Genomic DNA, 14,791 nt, shown 5'->3' with positions numbered 1-14,791 from the left:
TCAGATTAACAGTAGGGTTGGGGTCCAGTCCCTGTCAGATTAGCAGTAGGGTTGGGGTCCAGTACCTGTCAGATTAGCAGTAGGGTTGGGGTCCAGTACCTGTCAGATTAACAGTAGGGTTCGGGTCCAGTACCTGTCAGATTAACAGTAGGGTTCGGGTCCAGTACCTGTCAGATTAACAGTAGGGTTCGGGTCCAGTACCTGTCAGATTAACAGCAGGGTTGAGGTCCAGTACCAGTCAGATAAACAGTAGGGTTCGGGTCCAGTACCTGTCAGATTAACAGTAGGGTTCGGGTCCAGTACCTGTCAGATTAACAGCAGGGTTGAGGTCCAGTACCAGTCAGATAAACAGTAGGGTTCGGGTCCAGTACCTGTCAGATTAACAGTAGGGTTCGGGTCCAGTACCTGTCAGATTAACAGTAGGGTTGGGGTCCAGTACCTGTCAGATAAACAGCAGGGTTGAGGTCCAGTACCAGTCAGATAAACAGCAGGGTTGAGGTCCAGTACCTGTCAGATTAACAGTAGGGTTGGGGTCCAGTACCTGTCAAGATAACCACCATGGTTGTGGTCTAATACCAGTCAGATAAACATCAGGGTTGGGTTCTAATATCAGTCAGATAAACAGCAGGGTTGAGGTCCAGTACCTGTCAGATAACGACCAGGGTTGAGGTCCAGTACCTGTCAGATAAACAGCAGGGTTGAGGTCCAGTACCTGTCAGATAACCACCAGGGTTGAGGTCCAGTACCTGTCAGAAAAACAGCAGGGTAGGGGTCCAGTACCTGTCAGATAAACAGCAGGGTTGAGGTCCAGTACCTGTCAGATTAACAGTAGGGTTGGGGTCCAGTACCTGTCAAGATAACCACCATGGTTGTGGTCTAATACCAGTCAGATAAACAGCAGGGTTGGGTTCTAATATCAGTCAGATAAACAGCAGGGTTGAGGTCCAGTACCTGTCAGATAACCACCAGGGTTGAGGTCCAGTACCTGTCAGATAAACAGCAGGGCTGGGGTCCAGTACCTGTCAGATTAACAGCATGGTTGTGACCGTAGCGTACGTGTAGGTATGTACGCTGGTTCTGCTCACACTGTCCTACCCTATGCTCTGACCTCTTTCTCCCCTCTCTCTCCAGATGAAATCTCGCGTCTTGTGACGGCCGGCCGCCCAACAACCTGCCCGCTTGACCCTATCCCCTCCTCTCTTCTCCAGACCATTTCCGGAGACCTTCTCCCTTACCTCACCTCGCTCATCAACTCATCCCTGACCGCTGGCTACGTCCCTTCCGTCTTCAAGAGAGCGAGTTGCACCCCTTCTGAAAAAAAACCTACACTCGATCCCTCCGATGTCAACAACTACAGACCAGTATCCCTTCTTTCTTTTCTCTCCAAAACTCTTGAACGTGCCGTCCTTGGCCAGCTCTCCCGCTATCTCTCTCAGAATGACCTTCTTGATCCAAATCAGTCAGTTTTCAAGACTAGTCATTCAACTGAGACTGCTCTTCTCTGTATCACGGAGGCGCTCCGCACTGCTAAAGCTAACTCTCTCTCCTCTGCTCTCATCCTTCTAGACCTATTGGCTGCCTTCGATACTGTGAACCATCAGATCCTCCTCTCCACCCTCTCCGAGTTGGGCATCTCCGGCGCGGCCCACGCTTGGATTGCGTCCTACCTGACAGGTCGCTCCTACCAGGTGGCGTGGCGAGAATCTGTCTCCTCACCACGCGCTCTCACCACTGGTGTCCCCAGGGCTCTGTTCTAGGCCCTCTCCTATTCTCGCTATACACCAAGTCACTTGGCTCTGTCATAACCTCACATGGTCTCTCCTATCATTGCTATGCAGACGACACACAATTAATCTTCTCCTTTCCCCTTCTGATGACCAGGTGGCGAATCGCATCTCTGCATGTCTGGCAGACATATCATTGTGGATGACGGACCACCACCTCAAGCTGAACCTCGGCAAGACGGAGCTGCTCTTCCTCCCGGGAAGGACTGCCCGTTCCATGATCTCGCCATCACGGTTGACAACTCCATTGTGTCCTCCTCCCAGAGCGCTAAGAACCTTGGCGTGATCCTGGACAACACCCTGTCGTTCTCAACTAACATCAAGGCGGTGGCCCGTTCCTGTAGGTTCATGCTCTACAACATCCGCAGAGTACGACCCTGCCTCACACAGGAAGCGGCGCAGGTCCTAATCCAGGCACTTGTCATCTCCCGTCTGGATTACTGCAACTCGCTGTTGGCTGGGCTCCTGCCTGTGCCATTAAACCCCTACAACTCATCCAGAACGCCGCAGCCCGTCTGGTGTTCAACCTTCCCAAGTTCTCTCACGTCACCCCGCTCCTCCGCTCTCTCCACTGGCTTCCAGTTGAAGCTCGCATCCGCTACAAGACCATGGTGCTTGCCTACGGAGCTGTGAGGGGAACGGCACCTCAGTACCTCCAGGCTCTGATCAGGCCCTACACCCAAACAAGGGCACTGCGTTCATCCACCTCTGGCCTGCTCGCCTCCCTACCACTGAGGAAGTACAGTTCCCGCTCAGCCCAGTCAAAACTGTTCGCTGCTCTGGCCCCCCAATGGTGGAACAAACTCCCTCACGACGCCAGGACAGCGGAGTCAATCACCACCTTCCGGAGACACCTGAATCCCCACCTCTTTAAGGAATACCCAGGATAGGATAAAGTAATCCTTCTCACCCCCCCCCCCTTAAAAGATTTAGATGCACTATTGTAAAGTGGCTGTTCCACTGGATGTCATAAGGTGAATGCACCAATTTGTAAGTCGCTCTGGATAAGAGCGTCTGCTAAATGACTTAAATGTAATGTAATGTACGGCAGGACCAAATCAGAAAGATGTAATGCTTTGTAGGTTAGCAGTAAAGCTTTGAAATCAGCCCTAGCTTGAACAGGAAGCCAGTGTAGAGAGGCTAGCACTGGAGTAATATGATCAAATGTGTTGGTTCTAGTCAAGATTCTAGCAGCCGTGTTTAGCACTAACTGCAGTACATTTGGTGATTCATCCACACCCCTCTACTCCCACCACCCCCACACTACCACCCCTTCTCCCGACAGTAGGGCCTGCTGTGCTCTTTCTCCCTACAGTGGGACCTGCTCCCCTCCTTCTCCCTACAGTAGGACCTGCTCCCTTCCTTCTCCATAAAGTAGGACCTGCTCCCTTCCTTCTCCATACAGTAGGACCTGCTCCCTTCCTTCTCCCTACAGTAGGACCTGCTCCCTTCCTTCTCCCTACAGTAGGACCTGCTCCCCCCTTCTCCCTACAGTAGGGCCTGCTCAAATCCTTCTCCCTACAGTAGGATCTGCTCCCTACTTCTCCCTACAGTAGGACCTACTCCCTCTTTATCCCTACAGTAGGACCTGCTCCCTTCCTTCTCCCTACAGTAGGACCTGCTCACTCCTTCTCCCTACAGTAGGACCTGCTCCCTCCTTCTCCCTACAGTAGGACCTGATCCCTCCTTCTCCCTACAGTAGGACCTGCTCCCTTCCTTCTCCATAAGGTAGGACCTGCTCCTTCCTTCTCCCTACAGTAGGACCTGCTCCCTTCCTTCTCCATACAGTAGGACCTGCTCCCTTCCTTCTCCCTACAGAAGGACCCGCTCCCTTCCTTCTCCCTACAGTAGGACCTGCTCCCTTCCTTCTCCCTACAGTAGGACCTCCTACCCTCCTTCTCCCTACAGTAGGGCCTGCTCCCTTCCTTCTCCCTACAGTAGGACCTGCTCCCCTCCTTCTCCCTACAGTAGGGCTGCTCCCCTCCTTCTCCCTACAGTAGGACCTGCTCTGCTCCTTCTCACTACAGTATGACCTGCTCCCCTCCTTCTCCCTACAGTAGGACCTGCTCCCCTCCTTCTCCCTACAGTAGGGTCTGCTCCCCCTCATTCTACCTACAGTAGGACATGCTCCCTTCCTTCTCCCTACAGTAGGACCTGCATCCTCCTTCTCCCTACAGTAGGGCCTGCTCCCTTCCTTCTCCCTACAGTAGGACCTGCTCCCCTCCTTCTCCCTACAGTAGGGCCTGCTCCCCTCCTTCTCCCTACAGTAGGACCTGCTCCCCTCCTTCTCCCTACAGTAGGGTCTGCTCCCCCTCATTCTACCTACAGTAGGACCTGCTCCCTCCTTCTCCCTTCCTTCTCACTATAGTAGGGCCTGCTCCCCTCCTTCTCCCTTCCTTCTCCCTACAGTAGGATCTGCTCTCTTCCTTCTCCCTACAGAAGGACCTGCTCCCTTCCTTCTCCCTACAGTAGGGTCTGCACCCTTCCTTCTCCCTACAGTAGGACCTGCTCCCTCCTTCTCCCTACAGTAGGATCTGCTCCCTTCCTTCTCCCTACAGTAGGATCTGCTCCCCCTTCTCCCTACAGTAGGGCCTGCTCAAATCCTTCTCCCTACAGTAGGATCTGTTCCTCCTTCTCCCTACAGTAGGACCTACTCCCTCCTTCTCCCTACAGTAGGACCTGCTCCCTTCCTTCTCCCTACAGTAGGACCTGCTCACTCCTTCTCCCTATAGTAGGACCTGCTCCCTCCTTCTCCCTACAGTAGGACCTGATCCTCCTTCTCCCTACAGTAGGACCTGTTCCCTTCCTTCTCCATAAGGTAGGACCTGCTCCTTCCTTCTCCCTACAGTAGGACCTGCTCCCTCCTTCTCCCTACAGTATGACCTGCTCCCTCCAGTAGGACCTGCTCCTTCCGTCTCACTATAGTAGGGCCTGCTCCCCTCCTTCTCCCTTCCTTCTCCCTACAGTAGGATCTGCTCTCTTCCTTCTCCATACAGAAGGACCTGCTCCTTCCTTCTCCCTACAGTAGGGTCTGCACCCCCTCCTTCTACCTACAGTAGGACCTGTTCCCTTCCTTCTCCCTACAGTAGGACCTGCTCCCTCCTTCTCCTTAAAGTAGGACCTGCTTCCTCCTTCTCCCTACAGTAGGACCTGCTCCCTTCCTTCTCCAAACAGTAGGACCTGCTCCCTACCTTCTCCCTACAGTAGGACCTGCTCCCCCCTTCTCCCTACAGTAGGGCCTGCTCAAATCCTTCTCCCTACAGTAGGATCTGCTCCCTCCTTCTCCCTACAGTAGGACCTGCTCCCTTCCTTCTCCCTACAGTAGGACCTGCTCACTCCTTCTCCCTACAGTAGGACCTGCTCCCTCCTTCTCCCTACAGTAGGACCTGATCCCTCCTCCCTACAGTAGGACCTGTTCCCTTCCTTCTCCATAAGGTAGGACCTGCTCCTTCCTTCTCCCTACAGTAGGACCTGCTCCTCCTTCTCCCTACAGTATGACCTGCTCCCTCCTTCTCCCTACAGTAGGACCTGCTCCCTTCCGTCTCACTATAGTAGGGCCTGCTCCCCTCCTTCTCCCTTCCTTCTCCCTACAGTAGGATCTGCTCTCTTCCTTCTCCATACAGAAGGACCTGCTCCCTTCCTTCTCCCTACAGTAGGGTCTGCACCCCCTCCTTCTACCTACAGTAGGACCTGTTCCCTTCCTTCTCCCTACAGTAGGACCTGCTCCCTCCTTCTCCCTACAGTAGGACCTGCTTCCTCCTTCTCCCTACAGTAGGACCTGCTCCCTTCCTTCTCCAAACAGTAGGACCTGCTCCCTACCTTTTCCCTACAGTAGGACCTGCTCCCCCTTCTCCCTACAGTAGGGCCTGCTCAAATCCTTCTCCCTACAGTAGGATCTGCTCCCTCCTTCTCCCTACAGTAGGACCTGCTCCCTTCCTTCTCCCTACAGTAGGACCTGCTCACTCCTTCTCCCTACAGTAGGACCTGCTCCCTCCTTCTCCCTACAGTAGGACCTGATCCCTCCTCCCTACAGTAGGACCTGCTCCCTACCTTTTCCCTACAGTAGGACCTGCTCCCCCTTCTCCCTACAGTAGGGCCTGCTCAAATCCTTCTCCCTACAGTAGGATCTGCTCCCTCCTTCTCCCTACAGTAGGACCTGCTCCCTTCCTTCTCCCTACAGTAGGACCTGCTCACTCCTTCTCCCTACAGTAGGACCTGCTCCCTCCTTCTCCCTACAGTAGGACCTGATCCCTCCTCCCTACAGTAGGACCTGCTCCCCTCCTTCTCCCTACAGTAGGGCCTGCTCCCCTCCTTCTCCCTACAGTAGGACCTGCTCCCCTCCTTCTCCCTACAGTAGGGTCTGCTCCCCCTCATTCTACCTACAGTAGGACCTGCTCCCTCCTTCTCCCTTCCTTCTCACTATAGTAGGGCCTGCTCCCCTCCTTCTCCCTTCCTTCTCCCTACAGTAGGATCTGCTCTCTTCCTTCTCCCTACAGAAGGACCTGCTCCCTTCCTTCTCCCTACAGTAGGGTCTGCACCCTTCCTTCTCCCTACAGTAGGACCTGCTCCCTCCTTCTCCCTACAGTAGGATCTGCTCCCTTCCTTCTCCCTACAGTAGGATCTGCTCCCCCCTTCTCCCTACAGTAGGGCCTGCTCAAATCCTTCTCCCTACAGTAGGATCTGTTCCCTCCTTCTCCCTACAGTAGGACCTACTCCCTCCTTCTCCCTACAGTAGGACCTGCTCCCTTCCTTCTCCCTACAGTAGGACCTGCTCACTCCTTCTCCCTATAGTAGGACCTGCTCCCTCCTTCTCCCTACAGTAGGACCTGATCCCTCCTTCTCCCTACAGTAGGACCTGTTCCCTTCCTTCTCCATAAGGTAGGACCTGCTCCTTCCTTCTCCCTACAGTAGGACCTGCTCCCTCCTTCTCCCTACAGTATGACCTGCTCCCTCCTTCTCCCTACAGTAGGACCTGCTCCCTTCCGTCTCACTATAGTAGGGCCTGCTCCCCTCCTTCTCCCTTCCTTCTCCCTACAGTAGGATCTGCTCTCTTCCTTCTCCATACAGAAGGACCTGCTCCCTTCCTTCTCCCTACAGTAGGGTCTGCACCCCCTCCTTCTACCTACAGTAGGACCTGTTCCCTTCCTTCTCCCTACAGTAGGACCTGCTCCCTCCTTCTCCTTAAAGTAGGACCTGCTTCCTCCTTCTCCCTACAGTAGGACCTGCTCCCTTCCTTCTCCAAACAGTAGGACCTGCTCCCTACCTTCTCCCTACAGTAGGACCTGCTCCCCCCTTCTCCCTACAGTAGGGCCTGCTCAAATCCTTCTCCCTACAGTAGGATCTGCTCCCTCCTTCTCCCTACAGTAGGACCTGCTCCCTTCCTTCTCCCTACAGTAGGACCTGCTCACTCCTTCTCCCTACAGTAGGACCTGCTCCCTCCTTCTCCCTACAGTAGGACCTGATCCCTCCTCCCTACAGTAGGACCTGCTCCCTTCCTTCTCCCTACAGTAGGACCTGTTCCCTTCCTTCTCCATAAGGTAGGACCTGCTCCTTCCTTCTCCCTACAGTAGGACCTGCTCCCTCCTTCTCCCTACAGTATGACCTGCTCCCTCCTTCTCCCTACAGTAGGACCTGCTCCCTTCCGTCTCACTATAGTAGGGCCTGCTCCCCTCCTTCTCCCTTCCTTCTCCCTACAGTAGGATCTGCTCTCTTCCTTCTCCATACAGAAGGACCTGCTCCCTTCCTTCTCCCTACAGTAGGGTCTGCACCCCCTCCTTCTACCTACAGTAGGACCTGTTCCCTTCCTTCTCCCTACAGTAGGACCTGCTCCCTCCTTCTCCCTACAGTAGGACCTGCTCCCTTCCTTCTCCAAACAGTAGGACCTGCTCCCTACCTTTTCCCTACAGTAGGACCTGCTCCCCCCTTCTCCCTACAGTAGGGCCTGCTCAAATCCTTCTCCCTACAGTAGGATCTGCTCCCTCCTTCTCCCTACAGTAGGACCTGCTCCCTTCCTTCTCCCTACAGTAGGACCTGCTCACTCCTTCTCCCTACAGTAGGACCTGCTCCCTCCTTCTCCCTACAGTAGGACCTGATCCCTCCTCCCTACAGTAGGACCTGCTCCCTTCCTTCTCCATAAGGTAGGACCTGCTCCTTCCTTCTCCCTACAGTAGGACCTGCTCCCTTCCTTCTCCATACAGTAGGACCTGCTCCCTTCCTTCTCCCTACAGTAGGACCCGCTCCCTTCCTTCTCCCTACAGTAGGGCCTACTCCCTTCCTTCTCCCTACAGTAGGACCTGCACCCTTCCTTCTCCCTACAGTAGGACCTCCTACCCTCCTTCTCCCTACAGTAGGGCCTGCTCCCTTCCTTCTCCCTACAGTAGGACCTGCTCCCCTCCTTCTCCCTACAGTAGGGCATGCTCCCCTCCTTCTCCCTACAGTAGGACCTGCTCTGCTCCTTCTCCCTACAGTATGACCTGCTCAGCTCCTTCTCCTTACAGTAGGACCTGCTCCTTCCTTCTCCCTACAGTAGGGCCCTCCCTTCCTTCTCCCTACAGTAGGACCTGCTCCTTCCTTGTCCCTACAGTAGGACCTCCTACCCTCCTTCTCCCTACAGTAGGGCCTGCTCCCTTCCTTCTCCCTACAGTAGGACCTGCTCCCCTCCTTCTCCCTACAGTAGGGCCTGCTCCCCTCCTTCTCCCTACAGTAGGACCTGCTCCCCTCCTTCTCCCTACAGTAGGGTCTGCTCCCCCTCATTCTACCTACAGTAGGACCTGCTCCCTCCCTCTCCCTACATTAGGACCTGCATCCTCCCTCTACCTACATTAGGACCTGCATCTTCCTTCTCCCTACAGTAGGACCTGCTCCCTCCTTCTCCATACAGTAGTACCTGCATCCTCCTTCTCCCTACAGTAGGACCTGCTCCCTTCCTTCTCCCTACAGTAGGACCTGATCCCTCCTCCCTACAGTAGGACCTGCTCCCTCCTTCTCCCTACAGTAGGACCTGCTCCCTCCTTCTCCCTACAGTAGGACCTGCATCCTCCTTCTCCCTACAGTAGGACCTGATCCCTCCTTCTCCCTACAGTAGGACCTGCTCCCTTCCTTCTCCATACAGTAGGACCTGCTCCCTTCCTTCTCCCTTCAGTAGGACCTCCTACCCTCCTTCTCCCTACAGTAGGTCCTGCTCCCCTCCTTCTCCCTACAGTAGGGCCTGCTCCCCTCCTTCTCCCTACAGTAGGACCTGCTCCGCTCCTTCTCCCTACAGTATGACCTGCTCCCCTCCTTCTCCCTACAGTAGGACCTGCTCCCCTCCTTCTCCCTACAGTAGGGTCTGCTCCCCCTCATTCTACCTACAGTAGGACATGCTCCCTTCCTTCTCCCTACAGTAGGACCTGCTCCCTCCTTCTCCATACAGTAGTACCTGCATCCTCCTTCTCCCTACAGTAGGACCTGCTCCCTTCCTTCTCCCTACAGTAGGACCTGCTCCCTCCTTCTCCCTACAGTAGGACCTCCTACCCTCCTTCTCCCTACAGTAGGGCCTGCTCCCTTCCTTCTCCCTACAGTAGGACCTGCTCCCCTCCTTCTCCCTACAGTAGGGCTGCTCCCCTCCTTCTCCCTACAGTAGGACCTGCTCTGCTCCTTCTCCCTACAGTATGACCTGCTCCCCTCCTTCTCCCTACAGTAGGGCCTGCTCCCTTCCTTCTCCCTACAGTAGGACCTGCTCCCCTCCTTCTCCCTACAGTAGGGCTGCTCCCCTCCTTCTCCCTACAGTAGGACCTGCTCTGCTCCTTCTCCCTACAGTATGACCCGCTCCCTTCCTTCTCCCTACAGTAGGGCCTACTCCCTTCCTTCTCCCTACAGTAGGACCTGCTCCCTTCCTTCTCCCTACAGTAGGACCTCCTACCCTCCTTCTCCCTACAGTAGGGCCTGCTCCCTTCCTTCTCCCTACAGTAGGACCTGCTCCCCTCCTTCTCCCTACAGTAGGGCTGCTCCCCTCCTTCTCCCTACAGTAGGACCTGCTCTGCTCCTTCTCCCTACAGTATGACCTGCTCCCCTCCTTCTCCCTACAGTAGGACCTGCTCCCCTCCTTCTCCCTACAGTAGGGTCTGCTCCCCCTCATTCTACCTACAGTAGGACATGCTCCCTTCCTTCTCCCTACAGTAGGACCTGCATCCTCCTTCTCCCTACAGTAGGGCCTGCTCCCTTCCTTCTCCCTACAGTAGGACCTGCTCCCCTCCTTCTCCCTACAGTAGGGCCTGCTCCCCTCCTTCTCCCTACAGTAGGACCTGCTCCCCTCCTTCTCCCTACAGTAGGGTCTGCTCCCCCTCATTCTACCTACAGTAGGACCTGCTCCCTCCTTCTCCCTTCCTTCTCACTATAGTAGGGCCTGCTCCCCTCCTTCTCCCTTCCTTCTCCCTACAGTAGGATCTGCTCTCTTCCTTCTCCCTACAGAAGGACCTGCTCCCTTCCTTCTCCCTACAGTAGGGTCTGCACCCTTCCTTCTCCCTACAGTAGGACCTGCTCCCTCCTTCTCCCTACAGTAGGATCTGCTCCCTTCCTTCTCCCTACAGTAGGATCTGCTCCCCCCTTCTCCCTACAGTAGGGCCTGCTCAAATCCTTCTCCCTACAGTAGGATCTGTTCCCTCCTTCTCCCTACAGTAGGACCTACTCCCTCCTTCTCCCTACAGTAGGACCTGCTCCCTTCCTTCTCCCTACAGTAGGACCTGCTCACTCCTTCTCCCTATAGTAGGACCTGCTCCCTCCTTCTCCCTACAGTAGGACCTGATCCCTCCTTCTCCCTACAGTAGGACCTGTTCCCTTCCTTCTCCATAAGGTAGGACCTGCTCCTTCCTTCTCCCTACAGTAGGACCTGCTCCCTCCTTCTCCCTACAGTATGACCTGCTCCCTCCTTCTCCCTACAGTAGGACCTGCTCCCTTCCGTCTCACTATAGTAGGGCCTGCTCCCCTGCTTCTCCCTTCCTTCTCCCTACAGTAGGATCTGCTCTCTTCCTTCTCCATACAGAAGGACCTGCTCCCTTCCTTCTCCCTACAGTAGGGTCTGCACCCCCTCCTTCTACCTACAGTAGGACCTGTTCCCTTCCTTCTCCCTACAGTAGGACCTGCTCCCTCCTTCTCCCTACAGTAGGACCTGCTTCCTCCTTCTCCCTACAGTAGGACCTGCTCCCTTCCTTCTCCAAACAGTAGGACCTGCTCCCTACCTTCTCCCTACAGTAGGACCTGCTCCCCCCTTCTCCCTACAGTAGGGCCTGCTCAAATCCTTCTCCCTACAGTAGGATCTGCTCCCTCCTTCTCCCTACAGTAGGACCTGCTCCCTTCCTTCTCCCTACAGTAGGACCTGCTCACTCCTTCTCCCTACAGTAGGACCTGCTCCCTCCTTCTCCCTACAGTAGGACCTGATCCCTCCTCCCTACAGTAGGACCTGCTCCCTTCCTTCTCCATAAGGTAGGACCTGCTCCTTCCTTCTCCCTACAGTAGGACCTGCTCCCTTCCTTCTCCATACAGTAGGACCTGCTCCCTTCCTTCTCCCTACAGTAGGACCCGCTCCCTTCCTTCTCCCTACAGTAGGGCCTACTCCCTTCCTTCTCCCTACAGTAGGACCTGCACCCTTCCTTCTCCCTACAGTAGGACCTCCTACCCTCCTTCTCCCTACAGTAGGGCCTGCTCCCTTCCTTCTCCCTACAGTAGGACCTGCTCCCCTCCTTCTCCCTACAGTAGGGCATGCTCCCCTCCTTCTCCCTACAGTAGGACCTGCTCTGCTCCTTCTCCCTACAGTATGACCTGCTCAGCTCCTTCTCCTTGCAGTAGGACCTCCTACCCTCCTTCTCCCTACAGTAGGGCCTGCTCCCTTCCTTCTCCCTACAGTAGGACCTGCTCCCCTCCTTCTCCCTACAGTAGGGCATGCTCCCCTCCTTCTCCCTACAGTAGGACCTGCTCTGCTCCTTCTCCCTACAGTATGACCTGCTCAGCTCCTTCTCCTTACAGTAGGACCTGCTCCCTTCCTTCTCCCTACAGTAGGGCCTACTCCCTTCCTTCTCCCTACAGTAGGACCTGCTCCCTTCCTTGTCCCTACAGTAGGACCTCCTACCCTCCTTCTCCCTACAGTAGGGCCTGCTCCCTTCCTTCTCCCTACAGTAGGACCTGCTCCCCTCCTTCTCCCTACAGTAGGGCCTGCTCCCCTCCTTCTCCCTACAGTAGGACCTGCTCCCCTCCTTCTCCCTACAGTAGGGTCTGCTCCCCCTCATTCTACCTACAGTAGGACCTGCTCCCTCCCTCTCCCTACATTAGGACCTGCATCCTCCCTCTCCCTACATTAGGACCTGCATCTTCCTTCTCCCTACAGTAGGACCTGCTCCCTCCTTCTCCATACAGTAGTACCTGCATCCTCCTTCTCCCTACAGTAGGACCTGCTCCCTTCCTTCTCCCTACAGTAGGACCTGATCCCTCCTCCCTACAGTAGGACCTGCTCCCTCCTTCTCCCTACAGTAGGACCTGCTCCCTCCTTCTCCCTACAGTAGGACCTGCATCCTCCTTCTCCCTACAGTAGGACCTGATCCCTCCTTCTCCCTACAGTAGGACCTGCTCCCTTCCTTCTCCATACAGTAGGACCTGCTCCCTTCCTTCTCCCTTCAGTAGGACCTCCTACCCTCCTTCTCCCTACAGTAGGTCCTGCTCCCCTCCTTCTCCCTACAGTAGGGCCTGCTCCCCTCCTTCTCCCTACAGTAGGACCTGCTCCGCTCCTTCTCCCTACAGTATGACCTGCTCCCCTCCTTCTCCCTACAGTAGGACCTGCTCCCCTCCTTCTCCCTACAGTAGGGTCTGCTCCCCCTCATTCTACCTACAGTAGGACATGCTCCCTTCCTTCTCCCTACAGTAGGACCTGCTCCCTCCTTCTCCATACAGTAGTACCTGCATCCTCCTTCTCCCTACAGTAGGACCTGCTCCCTTCCTTCTCCCTACAGTAGGACCTGCTCCCTCCTTCTCCCTACAGTAGGATCTGCTCCCTTCCTTCTCCCTACAGTAGGGCCTGCTCCCCTCCTTCTCCCTACAGTAGGACCTGCTCCGCTCCTTCTCCCTACAGTATGACCTGCTCCCCTCCTTCTCCCTACAGTAGGACCTGCTCCCCTCCTTCACCCTACAGTAGGGTCTGCTCCCCCTCATTCTACCTACAGTAGGACATGCTCCCTTCCTTCTCCCTACAGTAGGACCTGCTCCCTCCTTCTCCATACAGTAGTACCTGCATCCTCCTTCTCCCTACAGTAGGACCTGCTCCCCTCCTTCTCCCTACAGTAGGGTCTGCTCCCCCTCATTCTACCTACAGTAGGACATGCTCCCTTCCTTCTCCCTACAGTAGGACCTGCTCCCTCCTTCTCCATACAGTAGTACCTGCATCCTCCTTCTCCCTACAGTAGGACCTGCTCCCTTCCTTCTCCCTACAGTAGGACCTGATCCCTCCTCCCTACAGTAGGACCTGCTCCCTCCTTCTCCCTACAGTAGGACCTGCATCCTCCTTCTCCCTACAGTAGGACCTGCTCCCTTCCTTCTCCCTACAGTAGGATCTGCTCCCTTCCTTCTCCCTACAGTAGGACCTGCTCCCTTCCTTCTCCCTACAGTAGGGCCTGCTCACCTCCTTCTCCCTACAGTAGGACCTGCTCCCTCCTTCAGCGGAAGGTGCCGGGCCCAGTTGATAATCACCCCAATAATTGCCTCAAAACCTAACCTAAACAGTACCAAATCTAATTTCACACATACAGTTGAAGTCGGAAGTTTACATACACTTAGGTTGGAGTCATTAAAACTCGTTTTTCAAACACTCCACAAATTTCTTGTTAAGAAACTATAGTTTTCGCAAGTCGGTTAGGACATCTACTTTGTGCATGACACAAGTCATTTTTCCAACAACTGTTTACTTATAATTCACTGTATTACAATTCCAGTGGGTCAGAAGTTTACATAAACCAAGTTGACTGTGCCTATAAACAGCTTGGAAAATGCCAGATAATGATGTCATGGCTTTAGAAGCTTCTGATAGGCTAATTGATATCATTTGAGTCAATTGGAGGTGTACCTGTGGATGTATTTCAAGGCCTACCTTCAAACTCAGCGCCTCTTTGCTTGACATCATGGGAAAATCTAAAGAAATCAGCCAAGACCTCAGAAAATAAATTGTAGACCTCCACAAGTCTGGTTCATCCTTGTGAGCAATTTCCAAATGCCTGAAGTTCATCTGTACAAACAATAGCACGCAAACATAAACACCATGGGACAACTACACCCCCGAGGACTAAGCCTCAACCTGAACCTACACCCCCGAGGCCTAAGACTCATCCTGAACCTATACCCTCGAGGACTAAGCCTCATCCTGAACCTACACCTCCGAGGACTAAGCCTCATCCTGAACCTACACCCTCGAGGACTAAGCCTCATCCTGAACCTACACCTCCGAGGACTAAGCCTCATCCTGAACCTACACCTCCAAGGACTAAGCCTCATCCTGAACCTACACCCTCGAGGACTAAGCCTCATCCTGAACCTACACCCCTGAGGACTAAGCCTCATCCTGAACCTACACCCCCGAGGACTAAGCCTCATCCTGAACCTACACCTCCGAGGACTAAGCCTCATCCTGAACCTACACCCTCGAGGACTAAGCCTCATCCTGAACCTACACCCCCGAGGACTAAGCCTCATCCTGAACCTACACCCCCGAGGACTAAGTCTCATCCTGAACCTACAGCCCCGAGGACTAAGCTTCATCCTGAATCTACACCCTCGAGGACTAAGCCTCATCCTGAACCTACACCCCCGAGGACTAAGCCTCATCCTGAACCTACACCTCCGAGGACTAAGCCTCATCCTGAACCTACACCCTCGAGGACTAAGCCTCATCCTGAACCTACCCTACACCCTCGAGGACTAAGCCTCATCGTGAACCTACACCCCCGAGGCCTAACTATAACAAAGCCAGAACAGTGCGCACTGAGCAGGTGCCT

General features: G+C 54.7%; 1 protein-coding gene across 38 annotated transcripts; it reads right to left on the bottom strand.

Annotated features, from left to right (window-relative positions):
• Window positions 1–2,255: 2,255 nt before the first annotated feature.
• Window positions 2,256–14,019, bottom strand: LOC127915160 (ribosome-binding protein 1-like). Of its 38 annotated transcripts, none has more exons than XM_052494261.1 (9): window positions 12,977–14,019; window positions 11,221–12,060; window positions 9,290–10,591; window positions 8,700–8,729; window positions 6,978–7,898; window positions 5,941–6,028; window positions 5,710–5,823; window positions 4,995–5,196; window positions 2,256–4,348 (listed from the first exon to the last, which is right to left on the bottom strand). In XM_052494261.1, the coding sequence occupies exons 1-3, from the start codon at window positions 13,023–13,025 to the stop codon at window positions 10,551–10,553; spliced, it is 930 nt and encodes a 309-aa protein (XP_052350221.1). In that variant the 5' UTR covers window positions 13,026–14,019; the 3' UTR covers window positions 2,256–4,348; window positions 4,995–5,196; window positions 5,710–5,823; window positions 5,941–6,028; window positions 6,978–7,898; window positions 8,700–8,729; window positions 9,290–10,550. The 38 variants fall into 38 exon arrangements, with proteins under 38 accessions (XP_052350221.1, XP_052350219.1, XP_052350232.1 ...); XM_052494259.1 differs by having other exon boundaries at window positions 8,700–9,230; window positions 9,857–10,591; XM_052494272.1 differs by having other exon boundaries at window positions 8,700–9,230; window positions 10,067–10,591.
• Between the last annotated feature and the right edge of the window lie 772 nt (window positions 14,020–14,791).

Source organism: Oncorhynchus keta, chromosome 3 (assembly GCF_023373465.1).
Source record: "Oncorhynchus keta strain PuntledgeMale-10-30-2019 chromosome 3, Oket_V2, whole genome shotgun sequence".
NCBI lineage: Eukaryota > Metazoa > Chordata > Actinopteri > Salmoniformes > Salmonidae > Oncorhynchus > Oncorhynchus keta.
This window is presented reverse-complemented; position numbering and strand designations above follow the sequence as displayed.